General features: G+C 33.1%; 2 protein-coding genes across 2 annotated transcripts; both read left to right on the top strand.

Annotated features, from left to right (window-relative positions):
* Positions 1 to 14,934: 14,934 nt before the first annotated feature.
* On the top strand, positions 14,935 to 16,450 carry LOC132277586 (transcription factor MYB4-like). The gene is made up of 3 exons (XM_059779427.1): positions 14,935 to 15,073; positions 15,216 to 15,345; positions 15,868 to 16,450. The coding sequence occupies exons 1-3, from the start codon at positions 14,935 to 14,937 to the stop codon at positions 16,448 to 16,450; spliced, it is 852 nt and encodes a 283-aa protein (XP_059635410.1).
* A 6,235-nt stretch (positions 16,451 to 22,685) lies between these two features.
* Positions 22,686 to 25,787, top strand: LOC132277578 (transcription factor MYB30-like). The gene is made up of 3 exons (XM_059779420.1): positions 22,686 to 22,818; positions 23,052 to 23,181; positions 25,253 to 25,787. The coding sequence occupies exons 1-3, from the start codon at positions 22,686 to 22,688 to the stop codon at positions 25,785 to 25,787; spliced, it is 798 nt and encodes a 265-aa protein (XP_059635403.1).
* The last annotated feature ends 265 nt before the right edge of the window (positions 25,788 to 26,052 follow it).

Raw genomic sequence — 26,052 nt, 5'->3', positions numbered from 1 at the left:
GATGAATGGAGTGTATATGTGTGATCTTTGAAAGTTCGATCGATCGAACTTTAAGTTCGATCGATCACCGAAAATTTTCAATCGATCGAAGTGAAAAATGTTCAAAAGTTGGATCGATCGAAGTGAATTGGATCAATCCAACACTTGGATCGATCGAAGCATGAAAGTGCACAAGATTGGATCGATCGAAGGTAGTGAAATGAAGTTCACTATTTCGATCGATCGAAGCACAAGTTCGATCGATCGAACTGTGCGAATGCCGAATCTGAAAAGTCGCAGATCTGTGAGATCTAGAGCACGGGGCCCACACAAACATGTTTGTGGGCCCATCTACACACCAAACATCCCATCCTCAACACCCAAACACTCCCCAAATGCCAAATCAAATAAAAAATCCCCAATATGGTTCGGCCGAATGCATGTGTGAATATGTATACCATAATCATGAAATTGATGCTTCAAAATGGATGATTAATACACATACAACATAAATCAATATAGAAAATCATGAATCATGCATTGATTAAACTTTTAAATCAAGAAATGGCTCGCGGTTTACCTCAAAACCGAGAGGGATGAGATGAGAGAGAGGGTGCGAAGCCGCGGTGAAAATAAGGCTCTACCTTGCCGGAATTGGATCGCCGGAGATGGGGAAGATGATTGGAATGGAGGTTGGCCAAATTGAGATGAGATTGAGAGAAGAGGGAGACTAGGGTTTGGTTTCCTTTTGAAGTTGGATCGATCCAAAGTGATCGATCCAACTCGGTTATATTTTTAAAAACACGAAATGCAGAGTTCGATCGATCGAAGATGGAGTTCGATCGATCGAACTTAGGTCTCCACTCTTAATGGCATTTTTTTCTTTTCTTTTTTTTTTTTTTTTTTTTTTTTAGCATTCAATTTTGAAAAATCAAAGGGAATTAAATTAATGAGATGCAAATTTCGATCGATCGAAGAAAGATTTCGATCGATCGAAGAGGATAAAGAATGTACAAGTTTAAGGGTTCAAGAGTTGATATGTGTTGGAACCTTGGATCGATCGAACTTGGAATTCGATCAATCAAACATGAAAAATTTTGAAAAGTCCCGAGAGCATGCATTTTGGAATTTGGATGCAGGTCCAAAATTTTTCTAAGTGTTGGGACTCATGATCGATCGAACCACATGTTGGATCGATCGAAAGGTAGTTCGATCGATCGAAATGGTTTACGATCGATCGAACTTTTAAAAATTTGGAGATCCCGAGAGCATGCATTTTGGAGTTTGGATGCAGGTCCAAAATTTTTCTAAGTGTTGGGTGCAAAATGAGAGCTGGATCGATCGAGTCCATAGTTGGATCGATAGAACCAAAGTTCGATCGATCGAACCAAGACTTGGATCGATCGAAATTATGCCTAAATGCTCAAAATGACTTGAATGCTCATGCAATCCCTTACTCAGTTCCTTCCAATGTATATGAACCACAAAAACAGTATCTAGACTTCACAAGAATCAAAATGCAAGATAGAAATGAGGGAGGAATAGAGTTGTGAAACTCTATGAATACTAGTGTTTAACGTCTCTAGCAAGACGTTAGGTCAACTTACTAATCAAATGAATCAAAAACTGGATATGAAGCATCCTTATTGACCCTCTTTTCACTTTTCTCATTTAATGTCCCACTTACGACAATAAAATCATCCTCCAAAAGAATGACTTAAAAAGAAATAAAAGAGATGATATTGTTCCTTTCATCCACGGTCTTGAAAACAAAATCAATCATGGTTAGGCTTGCCTCTTTGTTGTGTTCTTGAAACACATTCAAATGATCATCCATATTAATAATTGGTGAGGCATTGTCTTTCAAAGACTCATTTGGATTAATAAGAAACACCCTCTCTTCATCCCTCTTCTCCTCCTCATAAATTACCATTTCCTCACCTTCTAAGTAAGCTAAGGAGTCCATTAGAGAGTTTATTTCATTTTTAGAGCTTTTAAAGTCAAAACCACAATTTTTATACATTTCCAAAAGACATTCCTCAAGAGGGTCATTAGAGATAATAGAAAGAAGGCCCTCTTCAACAAATTCCTCCTCCTTCTCTCCTACCTCAAGTGTGGTCAACATCTCCTTACTCTCTAGAGTAGCCATATCATAGATAAAATCATAATCAAAACAAGGAAAGTCCTCATTAATCATGTTATATTCTATTGGATTAGCCACTAACTCACTTGCCACTTCCTCCTCTATACAAGATAGAGTGCTAGGCATTAGCTCACTTGTTTCATTCTCCTCACTCTCATCATCCTCATCTATATACATTGAAGTTCTTGCCATTTTTTCATTTGCCACTTCCTCCTCCTCTTGATGAGAAAGAGTACTTGCAATTTGCTCAACTTGAGCTTCTAAGTTGGCTAAAGCTTGGGAATGAGAATTAATAAGTGAAGTGTGTGAAATATGCACATCAAGTAAAGCTAACACTTTTTCTTCAAATCCGGGTGAGTACTTAGAAGGTGGTGGAATTGATTCATCATAAAATGGTGGTGGAGGGCAATAGTCATAAGAAGGATTAAATGAGTGATCAAGTCCATAATAAGATGATGCATGAAATGAATTGGACTCAATCTCATAAGGATTAAAATGTGATGGAGGAGCATAAGGTGAAGGGATGTAATTCCCCCCCAAACTTGGATCAAACAATTTCTCCATTCACAATTAAAACCCAAATGCAAGAAAAAATTGGCCTCAACAAGGGCCTATGCTTGGACAAAAATTTAGCAATAAAATGAGCCTCAACAAGGGCTATCACAAGCATACAAAGAAATGAAACAATTAAAATACAAGAGAGCCAAAAATTGGTCACAATGGTCCTTTAGCACTTCAACTCCAAATTTAGCTTTTAAGCTCCAATGATTGCTTTAAGTTCCAAAGTTCGCCTTCCTTGTAGTCAAGTACCTAATTGAACAAATAATAATGAGAATCAAGAGAAAAGAATATACAATGGAAAATAAAATAAAAATAGAAGCAATCTAATGAACACTATTGTCTAGTTTAATTCCAACAAAACCGTTAATCCCCGGCAACGGCGCCAAAATCTGACGACGGCCGTTCCAATACGCTAAACTGAATGTAGTGAATGTGTGGTTCAAGAAAAGCCTTTTATGTCAAATTTAAATTTATAAAAACCACTACCAACACTACTACTAACGTAGCAAGAGTGAGTAGGGATCGTCTCAAGGGATTATACGTGTTGGAATTTCAACTTCGACTCTAGCGTACCAAATGATTGCAAAAGAGAATTGGGTTGGTTGATTACTTCTAGAAAAGAATTAATTAAAATGCAATAAGATAAAGAGTAAGTAAGAAGGAAAGGTCTTGGGGTGTAGAGATCACCACCAAACAATACTATTCCAAACCATAATCAAGTGATTAATGAGGGAAATGAATGTGTTGCAACAATGTTGTGTGTATAAAAGACATTCAATTGGTAAGGGTGACTCAACAAGTGCAAATTGTCTCAATCAACATGTGTGAGGCCACAATACATCTATTGGTAGAGGAATATATTGTCTAGACATCATGTGAAGAGAACAAAATATCAAGTCAAGTCATTGAACTTTTCATTAAGCTCATAGTCCAAGCAATCCATAAGGATGACTTAGTTAAACATGCACTATCTAAACATCATGTGAGAGGCCACAATTTATCTATTGGGAGAGGAATAAATTGTCTAAACACATGTGAAAGATACAACATATCATAACTAGTCATTAATCCTTCATTAAGCTCACAATCCACATACAACACAATATTAGAGGAATATGCCATTTGGACTCACAAGCATGGAACATCAAACATCAAGAGTAGATTGTCCTCCCATCTAACATTATACTACCACTACACTAAATCTACACTACTAGCATGAAAATAAAGCTATCTAGACTAGGGGAGAGGCACAAGCCATGAAGAATAGGCATAAACCATCAAATGAACCAAAATAACATTCATTAAGCATATCATCTTGATAATCTCTAGATCTATAGCATCAATACACATAGACATGCATCAAAAACACTAAATCTAGAGATAAACACATGAATATCATACTCTAGCATACATAGACATATGGGTAGAATAGAATAGTCAATTGGAAGCATTAAACCATACAAACTATGAAATAATCAAGATTTATATATACATGAATATCAAGATGTATCATACAACACTAATCCCTCAATAATACACAAGATTAGAGTATAGAAAGCATGCTTGGGGCTAACTCTAGCCCCAAGAGGATGTCTAGACACTCATGGTAGTGATGATCCAACCCTCAAGGGCTAACTCCATGGCTGCTCCTTGTTGGTGAAGATCTCCTCCAATGGTGCTCTAGCTTCCCTCCTTCCTCCTCTCCAAGAAGAGCCTCCAAAAATGATTTTCAATGTGTGACAAGAGACTCTAGACTCCTCTCCAAAAAGTGTATCATATTCCTTATATAGGTAGGTCAAATACACCCTATGATGAGCTGTGGTCATGCAAGGCATATTCTCCAATGATTGGGTGAAGGACGGAATAAATGAGCTGGACTTTAACTTTTTCTCGCTGGAGGAAGTTCGATCGATCGAACCTTAACTTGGATCGATCGAAGATGGGTTCGATCGATCGAACTGCATCTTGGATCGATCGAAGTTGTCTGACTCCTCCGGATAAGGACAAGGCTGAGATATTTCGAAGATATTTATGGGGAAAAGGACAAAAGTGGTTGGTAGGCGTACAGCTGTGGATAAGATCAATCATTTGAATAGGACAAAATAGGGTTCGATCGATCGAAGGTGATGTTGGATCAGCAAAGGCCAAGGTTGGATCTATCGAGAAGTACTGTGATCGATCATAGATGTTCGATCGATCGAACTCTAAGTTGGATCAATCAAACTTTTCAGCTGCACAACTTTGATTCCTTTTTGCTCCTTTCTTTCTCCACTTTGCTCCCTCCTTTGGTTTATCTCAGGATTGCTTCAATTAAGCTCTTATTTGGCTGAGTTAGCTCAATTTTAGGATTAGTGCCTGAAAATATAAATAACACGTAACAAGTCTAAAACGACAAAGTAAGATAGATAAAGGTACTAGAATGCTTAAGCTTAACGGGTTTAAATGCGCACTTTTCAGTGCTCATCAAAACTTGACATCAGTACGTTCTTAACGAACCGTAAAGGAATTCAACGAATTCTAAACTTAAGCTCTAATCAAAAGATAACGCTACGCAGAAGTCTTAAACGATAGAATATATCCTAGAGACACTTGAACCTGGAGTGCTCTGATACCAACTGTGATACCCCTTGGATCCGAGACACGGGTTGATCAGGCCCAAGCCCAAACCCGAGGGATATCAAACAATTAATATTTTAAATCAAACACGGAATACAAAGTGAAATAAGAAATAATATAATAAGCTGAAAGAAACTAAAAAAAAAACCTTGAATCCTAATTAGTCAAATCCGATGTTCCAAAACCTCCATAAGTTTACAACTCAGGAATCCATCCATTGGACCCCTTATTAAAATTCTCAAACCGAAACTGAAATGACAGAAATAAAATCTAAAGCTATCATAGAGAAGATTCCTACATAGTCGGAGGAATGAATATCTATATCTGCTCTGCATGATCAACCTCTAACTCTGGAACCGACGAAACCTCTAACTCTAGAATCGATGAGCACCTGAAAAATAAAGGAGTGAGTTAGGCCCACATGCAAGTCCTGATCTACTACGATCCAAACAGTAATCCGATATATGATACATCCTAGAAACACTCAACAATATCTAGAGTAGTCCATATATGTATGTATAGTACACACTGTAGGACACTCGCTAGTCCAATAGATCTGTCTCAGCCTGAATAGAAGGCAACATGCGAATACGCACCCGAAGGTGAGCATGAGTACCTAGACCTACCAGGGAACAACACCTATGTCCAGTTATCCATCCTAGACGATATAGGCGCCCTAACCATGGTCCTAAGACTCAGGTTCATACCATGGCACATAAACTATATATAGAAAGTCCGTACTCCCGATACAAAATATCAGCCATCTATGTAGTGGTTTGATATATGTAAACACTCCATCCTAAAACCGTAGTAAGTCTTTCAATTCACAATTGATATGACACATGTAGGTGATAGACTTAACCTTTATGGTTAATCCATACCTTAATCCAATTTGGGTAGGACTTAGTGTTTTGAACTAATCCATTCCCAATATAGGTAGGTCATAGTATTTTGAACTAAGCCATCCCTAATATGACACCATCCCATACCGGTTCATATATATATATATATCCATATAAGTAGGACTTAACCTTTTTATGGTTAATTCAACTCATTCCAAATTAAGTAGGATTAGTGTTTTAACTAATCCATACCTAGTATGTCACCGTCCCATACCGGTACATACAATCTTCCATTTAACACAGTTGACCATACCATATTAAATAGTCATCAACCACATTCCACAATATGCACTAGATAAATTTAATACATATACATAAAAAAATAGGCATTCAGTACGGCCCTAAAATCCAAATCCAATAATGTAAAGTGTTACAATAAATTTAAGCATTCACATTCTCTATCATAGTCCAAGAATTGATACAGTTAATAGAAATTTAAGTATCAACTACACCCAAGCTAAGCATAGGAAAATTCAGTGGTGTTTTCCTAGACCCTCTGTGACGTTTTTAATCCTTGTTCTAGGTTCAATCTTAATCCTAGATACATCTTAAACATCTAACATCCAACCATAGCATGTATTGAACACAATATTTGAAACCAACGACAATAGAAATTTAGTTTGCAATCTACCGCTTTTCCTTAGATTTATTTTGCTCCATTCCTATGCTCAATCATGGATTAATATTTTCAATAATTTATTAAGCCTATTATAATCCCAACACATCAAATAAACAGTTTATACAAAGTGTTAATCATTTGAACAGTCCAAATAATGCCCAAAATACCAACCTGTGTGCATTTGGGTGAGAGCAGGCTCCATAAAAATTTAGAGCCTGATCATTTAATGTTGGAGCCGGCTCCCTAACTTAGGGATCCTGCTCTTTGCAGCATGGAGCCGGCTCCATGCTCCTTGGAGCCGATTCCTTGTGTGAGGGAGCTGGCTCTCTCATTTTTGAGAGCCTGCTCTCTCCTTTTTTGGCGCGTTCTGCATTTTTTTCCACTACGTCTTCCTTGCATCTTGCGATACCCAGGCCTTGGTAAATATTTTAATACTTGTTCTAGGGTTCCATTATTGTTCTAGATTAACCCTAAATCAATGGTACACAATCACAACATGAATTGAACACGCCTTTGAAAACTACGACAACAGAATTTGTTAGTTAGAAATTTTTAAGCAATTCCACACAGATTCCTTCTCTGAACTTAAATACTGATTTTAATCCTTGTTCTAGGCTTAAAACTCAGTCCAAGGTTGATTTTAAATCTCTGATTTCCAAATATAACAAGTACTTAACCTAGGTTTTGAAGCATCGATCACAGAACTTAGTCCGTGATTTTAAGCAACCCACAACAGAATTATTTGGTGATCTTCATTACTGTTTTAAGAACTTATTCTAGGGTTCATTTAAATGTCTCAAACTAACACTAAAACATAGATATCCAACCACAACAGGAATTTAACACAAGTGCTAAAATAATCGGCAACAAGATTTCTGTTAAAACTTTTAAGCAACATCAAACAGATTAATTCCATGGAAACAAAATACTGATTCAACATGCATACAAGATGAATTATAACATTCATTGAATCTGTTTTAATGTTTGATTAAATCCTGGAGTCTAACTAGACATGCCTAGAACACGAATTAAAGGGAAAGAGTAAGAACAGTGACTTGCATGCAGTTTCAGATTTTGAAACTGTAAATTAACGTCTCTGGATTTCCCGTCAACGTCCTAAGCTACCGGTCACCACCTCCGGTGCTCTTGGTTTAACCCAAAAACACTCCACTCCTTCCTCCTTGAGCCTATCTGTATATTAGTCAGACTCACTCTCTGTTTCTCTGTCTCTCATAACTCTCTGTTACGTGAATAGGGTTAACAAAACCCTTGGCAACCCATACTTATGTATTTATAGGTTTTAATTGAAACCCTAATTTAAATCCTAAACCAAATCCTAAAGTAAAGCCTAAACCAATTATATGTCGGCTCCAATCCTAGACACGATGTAAAACATGAAACCCTAATTACCAAAACAGTGAATTCACATAAGCACGTAATTAATTAAACTTGAGAAATATATTTAAATTAATGAAACAAACCAAAATACAATTTAAACAATTAATTAAAGAAAACACAATTTAAAACGATTAATGAAAGAAAAACACAATTAATTGAATTAAAAATAAAATAAATCAAATAAGCATATAATTAATTAATCAAAACAAACAATAATCAATTAATTTAATAAAAATACAATAAGTAATTAAATTAAATTGCAGGACTATCCTTTTAAAATTAGGGGTATTACAACAATGGTGGAGAATATTAGAGTTTTGACCTTCAACAATATTTGGAAGCACATGGAACTATTCATCAAACCATTTGTTCCAATACACCCCAGCAGAACGGGGTTACAGAGCGAAAAAATCACTACTTGTTGGAGGTTGTTCGTGCCTCATTGATAGAAGCTCATATGCCGTTATTGTATTGGGGAGAAACACTTACCTCTGCAGCTTATCTAACTAATCGAGTTCCTTCCAGCTCTATTGATTTTCGGACACCATTGTAGGCTCTCACTGACGTTGTTGTTGCCCCAGCCGTCCCAAATCTACCTCATCATGTCTTTGGTTGTGTAACGTTTGTTCACCTCTATAAGCATCAACACAATAGGCTAACTCCTCGCGCATTGCGATATGTTTTTCTCGGATATGCTACTCATCAAAAGGCGTATCGTTATTATCATCCTCCAACTCGACGAATGTTTATCACCATGGATGTTATCTTCCATGAAGACTCGATATATTTTTCCTCTATGTCTGAACTTCAGGGGGAGTACCAGAAAGAAATTCAGACTCTAGATTATGATTATCACATTTTTTAGGACAACAATTCTCGTGCTGATGACTCATAAGTCGGACCAATCAATCAAGAATCGGGCGAATTGGATTCGAGTGGTATAAGTTTGGATCAAATTGGTGATGAGCGCCTAGAAATGGAAAGTACGGCGCCAACCCCACCGTCGTCCAAGTTTGAGTCCCTCGCAACTAATATATCAAACCAATCGTCTGCTGATGATATTCCTGATTTAGTGCCTGAGCCACTCAGAAAACAATTACCACAGCGTCATACTAGAGCTAGTCCTAAACCAATATATGAACCCGAACTTTTTAGTAAAGTTAAGTATCCCATGAGTTATTATGTGTCAAACCATCGTTTGTCAGAATCAAAATTGTCATTTGTAAATCAATTATCTACTGTATTTATTCCTAACAGTGTGCAGGAAGCCTTAGCTGACCCTAGGTGGAAAGCAGCTATGAAAGAGGAGATGAAATCCTTACAGAAAAATAAAACTTGGGAACTCATTGATCTTCCACCAGGAAAGAAACCAGTAGGATATCGATGGATTTACACTGTAAAGTATAAAGCCGATGGCACGGTTGAACGCTTTAAAGCAAGATTGGTGGCAAAAGGTTACACCCAAACCTATAGATCGATTACACAGAGATGTTCGCACCTTTAGCCAAAATCAATATAGTTCGGGTTTTGTTGTCTTTAGCTTTGAACTTAGATTGGCCATTTCAATAATTCGATGTGAAGAATGCATTTCTGCATGGTAAATTATTTGAAGAAGTCTATATGGATCTCCCACCATGATGCATGATACCTGAAAAGTATACTCGGAAGGTCTGCAGGTTAAAGAAATCATTATATGGGTTGAAACAATCTCCGAGAGCATGGTTTGGAAGATTCACAAAGTCGATGATAACCTTTGGCTACCGTCAGAGTAATTCAGACCACACATTATTCCTAAAGAAATAATAGGGTAAGATCACTGCGCTTATTGTATATGTAGATGACATGGTGGTTATAGGGAATGATCCTGAAGAAATGAAGGTTCTCAAGAAGTACTTGTCCATAGAATTTGAAATGAAAGATCTAGGTCCTTTGAGATATTTTCTTGGGATCGAAATATCTCGATCTAATAAAGGAATTTTTCTATCTCAAAGAAAATATGCCTTAGATCAGTTACAAGATACTGGTATGACAACAAGTCAACCAATTAAGACACCAGTGGAAGAAAGACTGAAGTTATGTGTTGAGTCCAACCAAGTACCTGCTAATAAAGGAAGATACCAAAGACTTGTAGGGAGATTGATGTACTTAGCACACACAAGACCGGATCTGACTTATGCATTGTGTATTGTTAGTTAATTTATGCATGATCTTGGAGAACAACATATGAATGCAGTTATATGCATTTTGAGGTATCTGAAATCTGCTCTTGTAAAAGGAATTTTGTTCACTAAAAATGCCGGTTATCAAAACATAGATGCATATACTAATGCTGACTAGGTTGGAGCTATAGATGATAGACGATCTACTTCTGGTTACTTCACTTTTGTAGAAGGTAATCTTGTTACATGGAGAAGCAAGAAACAAAATGTTGTTGCTCGCTCGAGTGCAGAAGCTGAATTCAGAGGTATGACGCTTGGACTTTGTGAAACTTTGTGGGTAAGACTTCTCTTGCGGGATTTGGGTCATTTACCTGGGCAATCGATTCGACTATATTGTGACAATAAAACAGCATGTGATATTACCCATAATCTAGTTCAACATGATCGTACGAAGCATATCGAAATAGACAGATTCTTCATTAAGGAAAAGTTAGATGAAAAAATTGTGGAGTTGCCTAAGATTCGATCTGAATATCAATTAGCCGACATTCTCACCAAAGCAGTCTCAAATCGAGTGTTTTCAAAAATTTTAGACAAGTTGGGCATGTGTGACATCTATGCACCAACTTGAGGAGGAGTATTGAGATTTGACTACGTGTAATTCAGGATTATACAGATTGTACATGCAGCTTAGGATTGAATTATTTACTTCTTGATTTAGGGCTAATTGGTAGATAATTAGTTTCCTGATTATTATATATTTAGTTACCTATTTTAATTAGGTATTACTCTATAAATTGAATATAACACCATCGTTAATTATATTATATAGAATTTTAATTCTCATATTCTTTCCCTAAATTGCAAGAGAGCATAGCACATGCAATTTGTTCCAAGCCTCTAGATTCAGGAAGCCTGTGCTTTGTGATTGGAGAAACAATCCATATCGTGCGACTTATTTAAAGCAAGCACTACATATTTAGGTGGTTTTCCCTTCTTTATTTAATTTTTTTTTTTCAATATATATATATAATGGAGATTCAATTCTAGTCTATCCATCCATGTGGCACAACTATTTTTTAATGTGACTTTAAGAAGGCATTGTGCAGAATAGTCCTGCAACGTATTTTTCACATATACAGAGGGACAGAAGTCCCAAAAATATATATGGGGTAATTGTGAAGTTTTTTAGGAATTTCAGTGGGGTAATAGTAAATTTTTATAAGAATATATATCAAAATGAAATAATAAAGTATAATAATAATAATAATAATAATAATAATAAATTTAGTGGGGGCAATTGCCACAATTAAGCCACTTAAAAAGTTCAAGGTCTCCAACACCACAAATTCCATGTCACTTTAACCAAGTCTTTTATTTTCTCTTCTTTCATATTCTTTTTCTTCTTTTTTTTTTTTCTTTTTCTTTTTTTTTTTTCTATGGGTAAGTTCACATTTACTACCACGCCATCATGTTATACACTGGTCGTTCAAAGAGATTTCTCATCACTACCCTCCGCATATTGCACAAAATAACACGACCAAACATCATTACAATGAAAAAATAATTATAGACCTTAATTAGCAAAAACGATGCTGCTGAGTGCTGACATACAAATTAACAATTAAACTAACACAAATCATACATCACGCACATCCAAGAACCTATCAACCACTAGGACATTCTGTCATATTATACTACTATCAAAAAAAATTTAACATATATTCTTAAGCATGGAAAGTACTATTAAATTGAAATTATCTCAATAATGAGTAGAATCAATTTTTTTAACATATAGTCTTAAGCATTTACCCAAGTCACCTATGAATTATCATATACATTTAGTCTTTAAAAGACTTACCAAAATGAGAGTTATCATCTATGACACTAGGATTGTTCCTTAGTAACTCTTGTAACAATTAAGATACGAGTACATGATCAGTAATAACATTACATTATGAATTAACTTCCAAGTCAATACTATGCATGCATGTTGAAGTTTGATAAAAAGAGTCCAGTTCAACGGTTTAGTCTTTTAATTTCTTTATTATTATTTCGTAATTTAGCAATTCAATCTGGAGGAGAGACTCTCACTGAGTCGCACAAGCTCACTGAAAACACCCTTGTTATAGATTTACATATGTAAATCTCATTTAATTTTGTTGAGACCCGAAAACCAGAACAACATCTCTTGAAACCATGTGTTACACACCGAAATAAATATATACCACATCAAAGGGATACAAACTAGATGTTGCACCAAAGTTCTGTCATGCTAATATAATTTTTTTTATTTTTTTTGGTAAGTAATCCTGTCCTGTCCTGTCCTGGTAATTTGGATCCACAATGGGCTAATAAATTAATGTAAAACCGAGCTTCTTGGAAAGTGTGGGTTTTGATCTTCTCAGGTCAATCTGGTCAACTAAGTTCCCATGTGGATATATTAGGAGATTTCCATTTGATAAAGAATTGTTTAATGTTGTCAATGCACATGTGTCTAACTCTAGAATTCATTTAAAATTAATGCAGATAATTAAACTAATTAAGTTGCATGTATGCAATATCTATATATATATATATAGTAGACCTGCATGATGACAAACTAGATATATTGATTCCATCCAGAAATAGAAGGTATGCGTGAATATATGGTTGATTTTCCTAAGATTATGCAATTTGACTTGGGAGTTCATGCACCAGCAGTAGTTTGCTTTCAGTAATATTAATTAAGCAATGAATTAAGCTTGTTTAATTATATATATATATATATATATATATACATATATATATATAAACACGTGATTCATTTCATATAAGTTTGTCGTTGTTTGTTATATATATATTTTGGTAAGTAAGGATCATGTTTGCTATATTCTTCCCGAGGGCTACTAATTAGTAAGTTTGTTAAAACAGTGTTTATCTCAAATAATTAAAGAGATAATCCTCAATGGTAGAAGAAAATTCCTTCAAATAAAGTTAAGCTATCATCATCAATGAATTCAAACTTAGTGTACCGTTTGTCTTGATCTTCAATATTTTATATATGATACTAATACAACTTGTTGATTTAAGAGTACTTTTTTGTTCTTTCATTAATTTTTTTTGGTTGCAGCTCATTGATGATGTTAGCACGTTGATGTCATCTGCAACATAAGCCAAATAACATGTGCGGTTTAAGCATTATTTATGAACCATATTATAAACAAAGACGAGGTCTAATCATTAATATATTATAAATAAATATATATATATATATATATATATATATATATATATATTCGCAATTTTATAATGACTAATAAGAACCTTATCTAATTAGCATGGTTAAAGCACATACTAATAAGCTACTTAAATTTGGCCTAGCCTAGAAGATTTATGCAATGATTTATCTCTTAGTCTTTTTATGGCAAAGTTTCTAAATTTTACTCTGTTATATATATATATGTGAATTCACCTATACTTCATCTACAATGGTTCAAAAATTAAACAAAATGGATTAATTGGATGGTTGAAATATTCTTCACAGCCTGATTATTACCTTTTAGTAGAATAAAATGAAAGATTAAAGATTTTAAAATCTTTGCTTCCACGTTGCATCCAGCTAGATAACATTTTTTTTAGATTCTCTCCCTCTCTCTGTGTATGTGTGTAGTGTGTGGAAGATGGAATCTACATGCATTTGTTCAGAGGCCTTTTAATCTTATAACACCATGACCATGAGTTCCAAAATTAATAGACTATTAATTTGTATTTGGAAGTCGGAATTCACAGCTTAATTTAATTATACCATATTTGATATGTAGATATATAAATGACAAATGATAAACTAGTGAATTAAGTACTATGATGTTCGATTTGTTAAGCGTCATATGAACCTCAATATATATATATATATTAATTATTCTTCCCATAATATGAATTGTTTTTTATTCTTCCCATAATATGAATTGTTGAGTTGACAATCTCCATACGAGCAGGAAAAATGAATTGTTATGTTATACATTCATGTTCCCTAGAGCAATGCATGTCTAAACTATAATCTATTCAATATATATATATATAATAAGTAGCTTTCAAAGGAAGATGCATGGATCTTGAATAGGGTGGTCTAAAAGAGTTTACGCGCTTGTTGATCATATATATGCGCTAATAATGAAGTAAAATTAAAAAAGTCCGTAGCGATCAAGGGGTTTACTATCTTGGTCTTGGTCGTCCTCTCTTTAATTTTAAACTTGTACATGCATGTATTTTGTCTACTTGCTACAAGTGACTGAGTAACAGGAAAAGGAAGTTTCTATATACAGCACCAAATCACAATTAAACAAATATTAATTAGTTGATGTTTTGGAAGGAAGTAAGGAACCCTCTTTTGAAATTTCTTGCAATTCATCCTTTGAATATCATTGCAATTAACCATTAAAAATTTTCAACTTGCAATTAAGCACGTTTACAATTATATATATATATATATATATATGATATAAATAGCTACTACACGATGAAGTGTTTTGAGTCGACTGAGAGGTGAAATTAAGAGAGATTCTCAGAGAGTGAGAGATGGTGAGAGCTCCTCTTCTTTCTGAGAATACGGCCTCTTTAAGGAAAGGGGCATGGAGTCCTGAAGAAGACCAAAGATTGATAGCTTACATCAGGAGATATGGCATTTGGAACTGGAATGTCACCCCAAAAGCTGCTGGTATATAATTAGTAAACAATTAATCTATGTATATGAATATGTATGATTATATATGAAATTAAAACCTTCATTTGATAGTGCATATTTTGATTTGCTTTGGTACATGATTATGCTGACCTTCTTGAGTTTGTTTACTGTCCAGGTTTGTTAAGGTCCGGGAAGAGTTGTAGACTTCGTTGGATGAATTATTTAAGGCCGGACATAAAGCGTGGAAATTTTAGCAAGGAAGAAGATGAAACCATACACAAACTGCATGCAATGCTGGGAAACAAGTAAGTCACCATCTTTGGAAATATCTTCAATGATTATACACACTTATTGCAAAAAGCATTTGCTACCCTAATACCGTGTCCCCGAAACTCTTGAAATGTAATTTCGTTTCATTTCTTGGTAAGGTCTAGATAATTTCGTTACTATAGGAATGTGCCAAATTAAAATAAAATAATCAGGTACTGCTTTCATACATTAAATAATTTCTACCAGCATTGTATGGCAATGATTATATATATATGAAGATACAATTAAGTTGTATATATAATTCTAAGTTTTCTTCTAGAATTTAACTTCCACTCTTCCAGAATTGCTGTCTAACTAAAGATATGGCATGCAATATAGCAGCAGAACTGATTGATGTCTGTTGTGTCCATGATATATATATATATATATATATATATATATATATATATATATGTGTCCATTATATATATATATATATATGACTTTTATATAAGTATATGCTTTAGTTTCATGATTTTGTGGAAAAGAAAAAACCTAGCATTTGCGAATTTGTACAGATGGTCAGCAATTTCGGCAAAACTTTGTGGAAGAACTGATAATGAAATTAAGAATCGTTGGCACTCCCTTTTGAAGAAACAGTTGAAGGACAAAATACCAGCACATAGGACTGACTCAAAAGAAGTAGAAATGATTAAGGAGTCATGTGATGCCAAACTAAACAACTTAGCTGAGACCAACCTTCCACTTTCTGGTGTCATAGAAGCTTCAAAGTCAGTAGGATCCATGAACATCGATATCACAATTTCACCACTCTCATCCATGGGTAGTTGCTCTTCATCACATGCAGCTGATCCCGCTATTCAAATTGATGAATACATGACCATAGAGTCGATTGGCTCATCAGAAACATTCGGAGATCTTTCAAGCTTTTGGGCACAACCATTTTCAATGCAAGATTTGTACATGGATGATCTCCAAGCGACGTATGTTGATCCCGAACAAATTGTTCCAATTTCTCAAGTATGGTACCAAGAACACACAAGTCCATATGTGTTCTATGATGATTTATGCAGTGATTTTTGGTTCAACCTCCAAATTCAAGAAGATGCAGATGCAACCAATGGGCCTGGTCTTGGCTAGGTTTTGGAAACTACATGATGGTTATGAGTTACACCATCTATATTGTAGCTAATCTGCGTGGACAAAGATGACAACTACCCGAAAAATGCAAAAGAAATTAATGAGGAAAATATATATAGAATGTGAGTTTTTTTTAAAAAATAAAAAGTTGTAAAAACTTTTTCAATCTTAGATTGTCAATAGATTGTCAGAAGGCGTGTGTGAACAAAATATGGAAGGGTTTAACAATAGCCAATGCCTAGTGTTTTTTGGTTAAATTACATTCTATTTATGGTTACTTGAATAAAATTACAAATAAAATATACTATAAATTCAAACTCCAACAACTAAAGCCTTTGATAGAAAGACAATCTCTTCTCTAAAATGACTCATTTATCTCTTCTTCTCTTTCATCCATTCAATTTTTTTGTTTCCTACCAAACGAAGCATAAACTAAAATGTTTTTCCTTCTAAAATGTATTACCATTGGATGAAAAACGCTAAGTCGTCATGGATTAAATTCTATCTCCAACAACTAAAACCTTTGTAGGACTCTGTGGTAGTTCATTTATATGTTACTGTATTATGTTGTATAGAGTCACAACATAACAAAAAGATAAAAGACAATCACTTCCTTAAGATGTCTCAGAAATGCTAAGAAGTCATATTTTCTTTTAAGGTATTATTACTGAAATTAACTTCACAAAAGATAAAAAATAAAAATGAGAAGAAAGGATATACCGAAAGTAAAACACATTTTCATGTTATAAACTGAAATTAATTATATTTGTCCAATAAATTAAATTGTATAGGTACATATTGTAATATACTTATATACCTAAAAGATATAAAAGTTATTTAATTAGGTTAATTGAAAACTTAGACACCCGTTGGAATTATTGTCACTTACTGAAAAATAATGCTTGACATGAATTATCAATCCATTGAAATAAATAACGATCTTTATCTTTTGAATTCTCTGTTGGGGATTGTTGGACTAGGCTAGTATTTAAAATTTCTGTTGGGCCTTTGCGTGTTCAGGTCAATTGGGCCGTCAGACTTCTTTCTTTTCCCAATTTTTATTTATTTATTTATTTTTGTTTTCACTAGCCTATAAGCCAATGCCCACTCTTTGGATCGTTTTACTCAAATCAAATACATAACGTTCCGAGAAAGGCGAAAAAAAAAAAATTATATATCTGTTAAAAAACAGATTATACAAAAATTTTACAAGACAACAGTTAACACATCATTCAACCAATGGCCAATTCAAAAATTATCAATGGAGTGGGTTAATAATAAATTTTTTTTAGACTGAGCTAAAATTGACTATAATAATAGAGATTTCTTTTTTGAGCCCACCTTGGATCCGCCCAACAATAGAATTTTTGTGAATTAATGGGCCAATTGTATAACTTCCCAACCCTCAAAGAAGAGAATTCTTATCCCAGCTTGGACAATGTTATGCGTAAGGTACAAGATTTTTGTGAATCAAAGGGCCAATGGTATAACTTTCCAACCTCTAAAGAAGAGCGGCCCGAGTTCTAGTCTTTGCATGGGTAATGTTGGGTTTGAGTATGAAGAAATAATAATGAATTAATAATTATAAGGTTTTTATAAGCGAGATTTATTTTATGTGATTATTATGATTTTATAATTTTTTATAATTATTGTTTTGTTAAAGTCATTGTTATAGTTACCTTTTTTTTTTTTATCAATTGTTTGCAAGCACGAATCTCAACACTATTAAGTTATTGAGGAAAATTAAACATTAAAGTCCCCCATATTTTAAACAGTCGCTAGTCAATTGTTGTAATTTATCAACTATAACTATTTGAGTTGACAAACAAGTTTTCAAATCAATTACAAACCCAACAAAAATCGCTGTTTACACTATTTCTTGGTTGAAAATGCTCCTTTACACTTTTTCATCACTGTTTAAACTTTTTCTTGGTTGAAAATCATTCTTTACAACTTTTCGTCTAGGGTTATTCGTTTATGTTTCATTTGCTTGGTGGAATAAAAAAAAAAAAAAAAAAACATAGATGAAAGAAAGAGGGAAAAACAAAGAGGGATGAACGAGGCGAAGGAAGGAGTCTTCCTCACTTTTTTATTTGGTTAAATAAAATGGATGGCAGAAAGGATAAATAGGTAATATTTTTCTTTTTTTTTTTTTCTTTTTATTGGAAGGAAGAAAAAGAGAGTTTTTGTATTCTTTTTATTAATATACAATTAAAAAAATTAATATTCATTTAAAATTTTTAGAAAGGTTAAAAATGTATATTTCTTTTTTTAGTAATTTTATATTACTTAATAATTATTAGTTATCTTTTTTCTCTCTCTTCTTCCCCACAATTTGATGCGAATACAATTACAAAGGAATAAACCCCTCTTATTTCCTCCCTCTCTTCCCTTCCCTCAAACCAAACACAAAAACATTCAATACAAAATTACAAAGGAATAAACCCCTCTTGTTTCCTCCCTCTCTTCCCTTCCCTCCAACCAAACACAAAACATTCTTCTATCCCTCCTCTCATCCATCCCTCCTTAATCCTTTACTCCAACTAAACATAGCATTACACTTTTACTTGCCAAGGAGTGGCAAAACCATTTTGGGTGCAGTGGAGCCATTGCTCCCTCTAGAATTTTTCACCTTTTTTAAATCAGAGTAATAGGTAAGGGTTGATGTCCGACTTTCAGATTCCTAATCATTATCATTTTTATTTTTATACAAAAAATTTGTTACGAACCTCATAAATCCCAAAAAATTAATGAAAGACTTTAAGAAAAAAATTTAAAATTAAAAGAGACACCTTATTTTCTAATTCATTGACCCAACATAATTTTTCTAATTCAGAAAAGACGTCTTTTCTTTGCTAGCGAGGTCCCACAAAATTTTTAAGAATTAAAATTGAAAAAAAAAAAATCTTTCTTTATTATTTTATTTCAAAATTTCTTATTGTTAATGATTTGCCCCTCTAAAGAAAATTTATGGTTCCGTTACAAACTAGGTGGATTGGATTCCATCCAGAAAGAGATGTGGATGTGAATGGTTGATTTTCGTAAGGTAGCATGGCAATGACTTTGACTTGGGAGTGCATGCACCACGTACGTAATTAGACTACTTTTATGAATACTAATTAAGCAATTAATTAAGTTTAATTATTTCTATAAACATGTGATTTTCACACAAGTTAGTCGTCGTTTACAAATTACAACGTAAGTGTGTTGAAATCGTGTTTTATCTTCAATTAATAATTAAAGAGATAATCCACAATGGTTGAAGAAATTAAAATCCTCCAAACAGAGTGGAACTTATTTATTTTTTTGCTATTAATTCTTGTTGGGTATATAATATATCTTTGTACTTAATTCTTTGTGAATGCAAATATTCACAAAACGGATAGATTTCAAATATGGTGTACAGTGGCGTGTACTGTGTTTGTCTTCTTCTTCAATTTAATGAATTTCATATGATACCATATACAACTTGTTCATTTAAAACTAGGTACTAATGAATTTTTCGTTCTTTGATTGTTGTATTGGTCGCACATTACGTAATGATGATGTTAGCAATCTTCATGTCATCTGCAAAGGTCATGTGCAGTGTAAGCATCATTAATTTATAAACCATATTATAAAGTTTTTTGGAGGTCTTGTCGTACAAGTTTATGATTAATAAGAGCCTTAATTAGCATGGTTGAAAACAGATACTAATTAGTTACTTAAATTTGGCCTACAAAATTTATGCAATTTTTTATATCTTCTTATTTGTTTTCACTTTCACTTTTCATAATTGATTTCTATCAACCAAACCAACCATTAATGTCTCTAAATTGTAAAGGTTTCAAAATTTTACTCTAGACTCGCATACTTCATCTATAAATGGTTCGAAAAACAAAATGGATTGGTTGGATTAATGTTCTTTTGGTTGTTGGTCATTGAAAACCGTGCTCTTTCCAAGATAACTGGGAAGAAGCTAATTTTTCTACTTGCTCCTTGCAACTTTTTTTTTTTTTTTTATTTGTTTTATTTATTGAAAGGTAAATAAATTTTATAAAAGCAAGGGTTTCAATTTTTTCCATGTATTCAACAACTCGGATTGGATTTCTATTTTTTTCCACGTTATAAAATAACTTAATGGGATCCCTCCAGTCCAGAAGATTACGTGGTGGAGGAGGGGAACGATATAATTTGAGGTATTAAGTGAAAATTATAAAAATGACCTTTTAATAGGAGAAATAATATTTATTTAAATAAAGCTCTTTGATAAGACCATTCATACTTTGTCCCTCTGAAGACTCGACCCTCATCATCTACTTTGGAAGTTAGAAAAGATCCCACTACCTTTATTGAAAAATTTTACAATGAAAAATTCTTTTTGTAAAAATCTGTATATTAGTTAGAGTCTAATAATATAAGAAAATAAGAATTTTATAAAGTCTAATAATATAAGGAAATGATGATTTTAGAAACTGTAAATAGGTTCTAATAATTTTAGGGACTTACTAATACAAGAAAATAAAAATTTTAAGAAGTGTACGTGATAAAATAAGGAAACAATAAATTTAGGTGCCTTGCAATCAACTAAGGCCTTTGGCCTAAGGCTTCAATCCACCCAGAGCTATGTCATAATGCAACAAAGTATGTCATAATGAAACAAAGTTACATTAATATTACAAAATGCAACTCTCGGCAACTTTTAAATAGCTGTACAATGCATTTATCTCATAAATACAATACTCAAGCAACACATTTAGACCTGTCAATGAATAAGATTCGGATCAGATCGAGCAAATTCGTATCCGATTTGTTAAACAAATGGATTATCGAATTCGGATAACTAACGGGTCATCGGACTAAATGTCCCAATCGATATCCTATTTAGCTCGGATTCGGATCGAATCGGATTTGAATTCGGATTAAAATCATATTTATTAACATATATAATTATAAAGTTAGATAAAGGTGAGAATTACTAACATACAGAATGCTACATAATATAACTATGCAACCAAATGAATATAATGATAAATAATTAATATATATAAATTTAGTAATATATATATAACTAATATATATAACATTGACAAGAACACCACACTATTAAAAGATTTATTAGTATGTGAATGAGAACACCACACTATTGTATATACTATAACATTATTATTATTTTTTTTTTTTTTGGGATTTTTGAGTTACCTCTAATACAATTCTAATAGGAGTATTGATATAAATATGTAAAATTATTGATATATAATTATTTATATATATAATTTTAATCGGATCGAATCAGCATAATTCATATCCGATTTGTTAAGCTAACGTATTATCGGATTCGGATCATAATTGAATTATCAAATTTTTTGTTCAATCCATATCCGACTAATCGGATCAGATTCGGATCGGATCCGGATCAACATCCGCTCCATTGACAAATCTAAACACATTACATTGTGCTGCAAAGATTTAATATCATAAAATCGAAAACTTAACACATTTATAATTATTGCATTTTCAATTTTAAGTTTGCATTGACAATGTAAAGTTGTTTGATAGGCAAAAGACACAGAAAGAGTAATTCAGCTATAATATCCTCATATGATAACACGAATGATTAATGCACACCAGCAATAATATAGTAAAATATGAACTGTTGAGTTGACAGTCTCCTTAATTATGAACAGGGAAAAATGAATATTTGGTGTGATTGTGTATATATATATATGAGCAACGTCTGAACTAAAATATAACAACATACATATGGGATTAAGCAGAGTAATTTACATATAACATCTTCGAATTCAAAGAGAGAAGATGGCTCTTGGAATTAGATGGCCTAAAAAAAACAACCAATTTACGCTTGTTTGATCATATGCGTTAAATGAAATATATATAGTAAAACATAAATTAAAAAGGAAAAAAGGTTTGTACTGAGGATGGACTTTTCTGGTCTTGGTCGTTCTCTCTTTAGTTTTAAAGTTTTGTGTATTTTGTCTAATTCCTACCGTGAGTGATAGAAATTGAAGTTTCCAGATACAATTAAAAAAATATTAATTGATGATGTGGAAGGAACCCTCTATTATTGAATTTTTTGGCTTCAATATCTTTGAATATCATTGCAGCCATTTAAAAAATTATCAACTTGGAAGACAAGTTTACTATTGGATCATATATAAGATATAAGTACTAGTACTCTTCTGAAGCACTATTAATTTGAGACTGAGAAGTGAGAACTCAAATTATTCTCATAGAGATGGTGAGGGCTCCAAGATCTGAGAATAGGGTTTTACAGAAAGGCGCATGGAGTCCTGAAGAAGATCAAAGGTTGATAGCTTACATCAAAAGGCGTGGCATTCAGAACTGGAACATGACGCCAATAGCTGCTGGTATATAAAAAAAAATTCTCTGATGTCGCGTTTGAGAGTACTGAATCGATGATTGGAATTGGATGAAATTTAGTTGAAACTTTCAATTAATTTTTTTACAATTTTAATTCCAAAACGTCAATTCAATACTCCCAAATCTAACTTGAATATTTTATATATGATTAAAAACTTCATCAATCCAAGTGTCTATATGTTTATGTTAACCTTCTTGAGTTTGATTATATATTTTTCAGGTTTGTTAAGGTCCGGGAAGAGTTGTAGACATCGTTGGGTGAATTATTTAAGGCCGGGCATAAAGCATGGAAACTTTAGCAAGGAAGAAGAGGAAACCATAGTCGAACTGCATGAAATGCTGGGAAACAAGTAACTGGTCATCTTTAGAAATACCTTTTTTATATTTTCAGTTATGGCAAAAAGCATTGCTATACATACAACAACCAAAGCCTTGCTATACATAATTTTGTGTGGAATACTGTGTGCATCTGAAAAATCTTGAGCTGTATGTTTATTTCTTGGTAAGGTCTAGATATACTGTGTGGAATTTGCCAAATTAACATGCAAATATATTAATTGTATACGTTTCTACAAAATATATATATTAATTATGTTTCGATAAAATTAGGCTGCAAAGTTTTGTTTGTTAGAATCATTAAAAATATACTTTACTAATCTATTATTAATATTTAACTTTGATGCACAAAAATACCATGAATTATAAACTTTAGAAGTAACATAGATCTCACCTTGATCCATCATAAGTTTAGTACTTGATCACCACTTTTGTGTTTTTTTCGAGTGGAGAAAAATCAGTCTGCAAAAACACTTTTTAATAAATCTGTTATAAATTGATCAACAGAAGTCCAAATTCGATTATGTCTGTCCTATTAGAAAGTAGACTCAGAGATCTTTCCAACCATATACGACTAATGAAAACCTAGTTCCTTCTGTATTGAGTTTCATTGGTTGGACTTCAAAATTGGCCCTAAGACAGATTCTGCACATATATTGTCTCTTTTATGTAAAATAAGATCTTCAAACTACTTTTCTCTCTCTCTCTAAAAAGTGTGCTATTTCATTACACAAAAGCCTTATGAGAGTATGGTTTGTGGTTTTAATTATATAACATTAGTAAACTATAAATTTTTCATTACGTGAACTCTTAACTTCATCTTCATAATAGAATATTGATCACCTAGCCAGAGAAGTGAAAGAGATTATTGTAATTCAAAGTTCCATGTATTAACCATTATGTTGTCATTTTTAAACTTTCAATCTTCCAAGCACTTAACAAAAAATATATATATATCTTCCAAACACTTAGGGCACTTAATAATTGGATGACTTACCAATAATTAATTTCATAAAACTCCTTTTTATAGAAGAATCTAGTACATAATATATAAAATAGTCATGCAAAGGCCACATTAAATTGATAAATTTCTAACATATGATTATGGTATAGCTAATTTCTAACACCATATATAATATAGCACTGACTATGTAGATACAACTCTTACATATATATAATTCTAAACTTAATTTCTTCTAGAATATATGTTACTTCCAGAATTGCTGAAGATATTGCATGTGATATTGTTGCACTGTGTGCATTATGTAAGGAATTATATCTCAAATTCTACTCTAATTAGGTTTTTATTTTAGAGCTGTATTTTATTAGGTAATTTTTTGTTAGAAAAGTCTTGGACTTCAAGGAATTGAATTAATTATTATCCAACAAAGAATTGATTTATAATTTTATAAATAGTTACCTAGGTTTTGAGTTGAGGCTTATGAGAAGGAGAGATATGTAGCCCTAATTCTAAAGTGGATGGTGGTAGCCCTAATTTTATAGTGAAGAGTTGATGGGTATAGGTAGTTTATGGTTTGATAGAGTGGGAAACATTTATGACAAGGAGTAGTCTTGTGATAGCCTTGTGATAGCCCTAAATCTTGTGTTTTGGTTGTGTGATTGATTTATTTATGCCTTTTGAATTTTTTATTTATTTTGGAGATAAGAAAAAAAACCTAGCATTCACAAAATTTTCTTCCTAGTATCAGAGAATGTATATTCATATATAGATATATTATATATGCAAATTGCAATATTAGAGAGCTGCATATATTCATATATATGTACAGAAACTGACTTGAGAGAAGGATACATATATTTAATGATAAAAAATGAACTTCGAACCAAATGGCACCAGGTGAGGCACAAATTCAAAATATGGGAGATTGAAATTCAAGGTCAATGTTTTTTCCTATATACAATGCACACATCTATAACTTATATAACATTTATTTGTAATATATAATTATAAGACCTTTTTGTGATAATATATTGAATTCTTTTGTTGGAGGAAAATTTAATGTTTAGGAATTCCATGTTAGGATTATATTAAATAGGTTTCTTCTCTTCTTTCTCCTATGACAGATGGACAGCAATTTCAGCAACACTCTGTGGAAGAACTGATAATGAAATTAAGAATCACTGGCACTCCCACTTGAAGAAACGCTTGAAGGACAAAATACCAGCACTAAACAATTTAGCTGAGACCAACCTGCTTCCACTTTCTGGTGTTGTAGAAGCTTCAAAGTCAGTAGGCTCCATGAACATCGATATCCCAATTTCACCACTCTCATCCATTGGTAGTTGCTCTTCATCACATGCTGATCCCTCTTTTCAAATTGATGAATACACGACCATAGAGTCGATTGCCTCATCAGAAACATTCGGAGATCTTTCAAGCTTTTGGGCACAACCATTTTCGGTGGAAGACCTGTACATGGAAGATTTTCTCCAAGCCTCATATATTGATCCCGGATATATAGTTCCAATTTCTGAAGTATGGTACCAAGAAGCCTTAAGTCCATATGTGTTCTATGATGATTTATGCAGTGATTTTTGGTTCAACCTCCAAATTCAAGAAGATGCAGATGCAACCAAAGAGCCTGATGTCCATTTTTAAGTGACTGCCTCCCTGGTCTTGGCTCGGTTTTGGAAACTAAAGAGCTAGTGTACGTGTATGGACAAAAAATGATAACTACATAAAATGCAAAAGAAATGAGGAATATATAGATTGTGTGCATGTGTGTGTTTTTTTTTTAAATAAATTTTTATCAGCTTTTTAAACTTTTCAAATCGTAGATTGTCAAGGCCTGTGAACAAAATATGGAAGGTTGTAATAATAGCCATGCAACTGGCTATTATTTTTGTTTTAAATTACGTTTATA

Source organism: Cornus florida, unplaced genomic scaffold (assembly GCF_030987335.1).
Source record: "Cornus florida cultivar Cherokee Brave unplaced genomic scaffold, ASM3098733v1 CherokeeBrave_3.0.0_Hap2_Chr01, whole genome shotgun sequence".
NCBI classification, from domain to species: Eukaryota; Viridiplantae; Streptophyta; class Magnoliopsida; order Cornales; family Cornaceae; genus Cornus; species Cornus florida.
The sequence above is the reverse complement of the archived record's forward strand: the minus strand, read 5'-3'. Positions and strand labels throughout refer to the sequence as shown.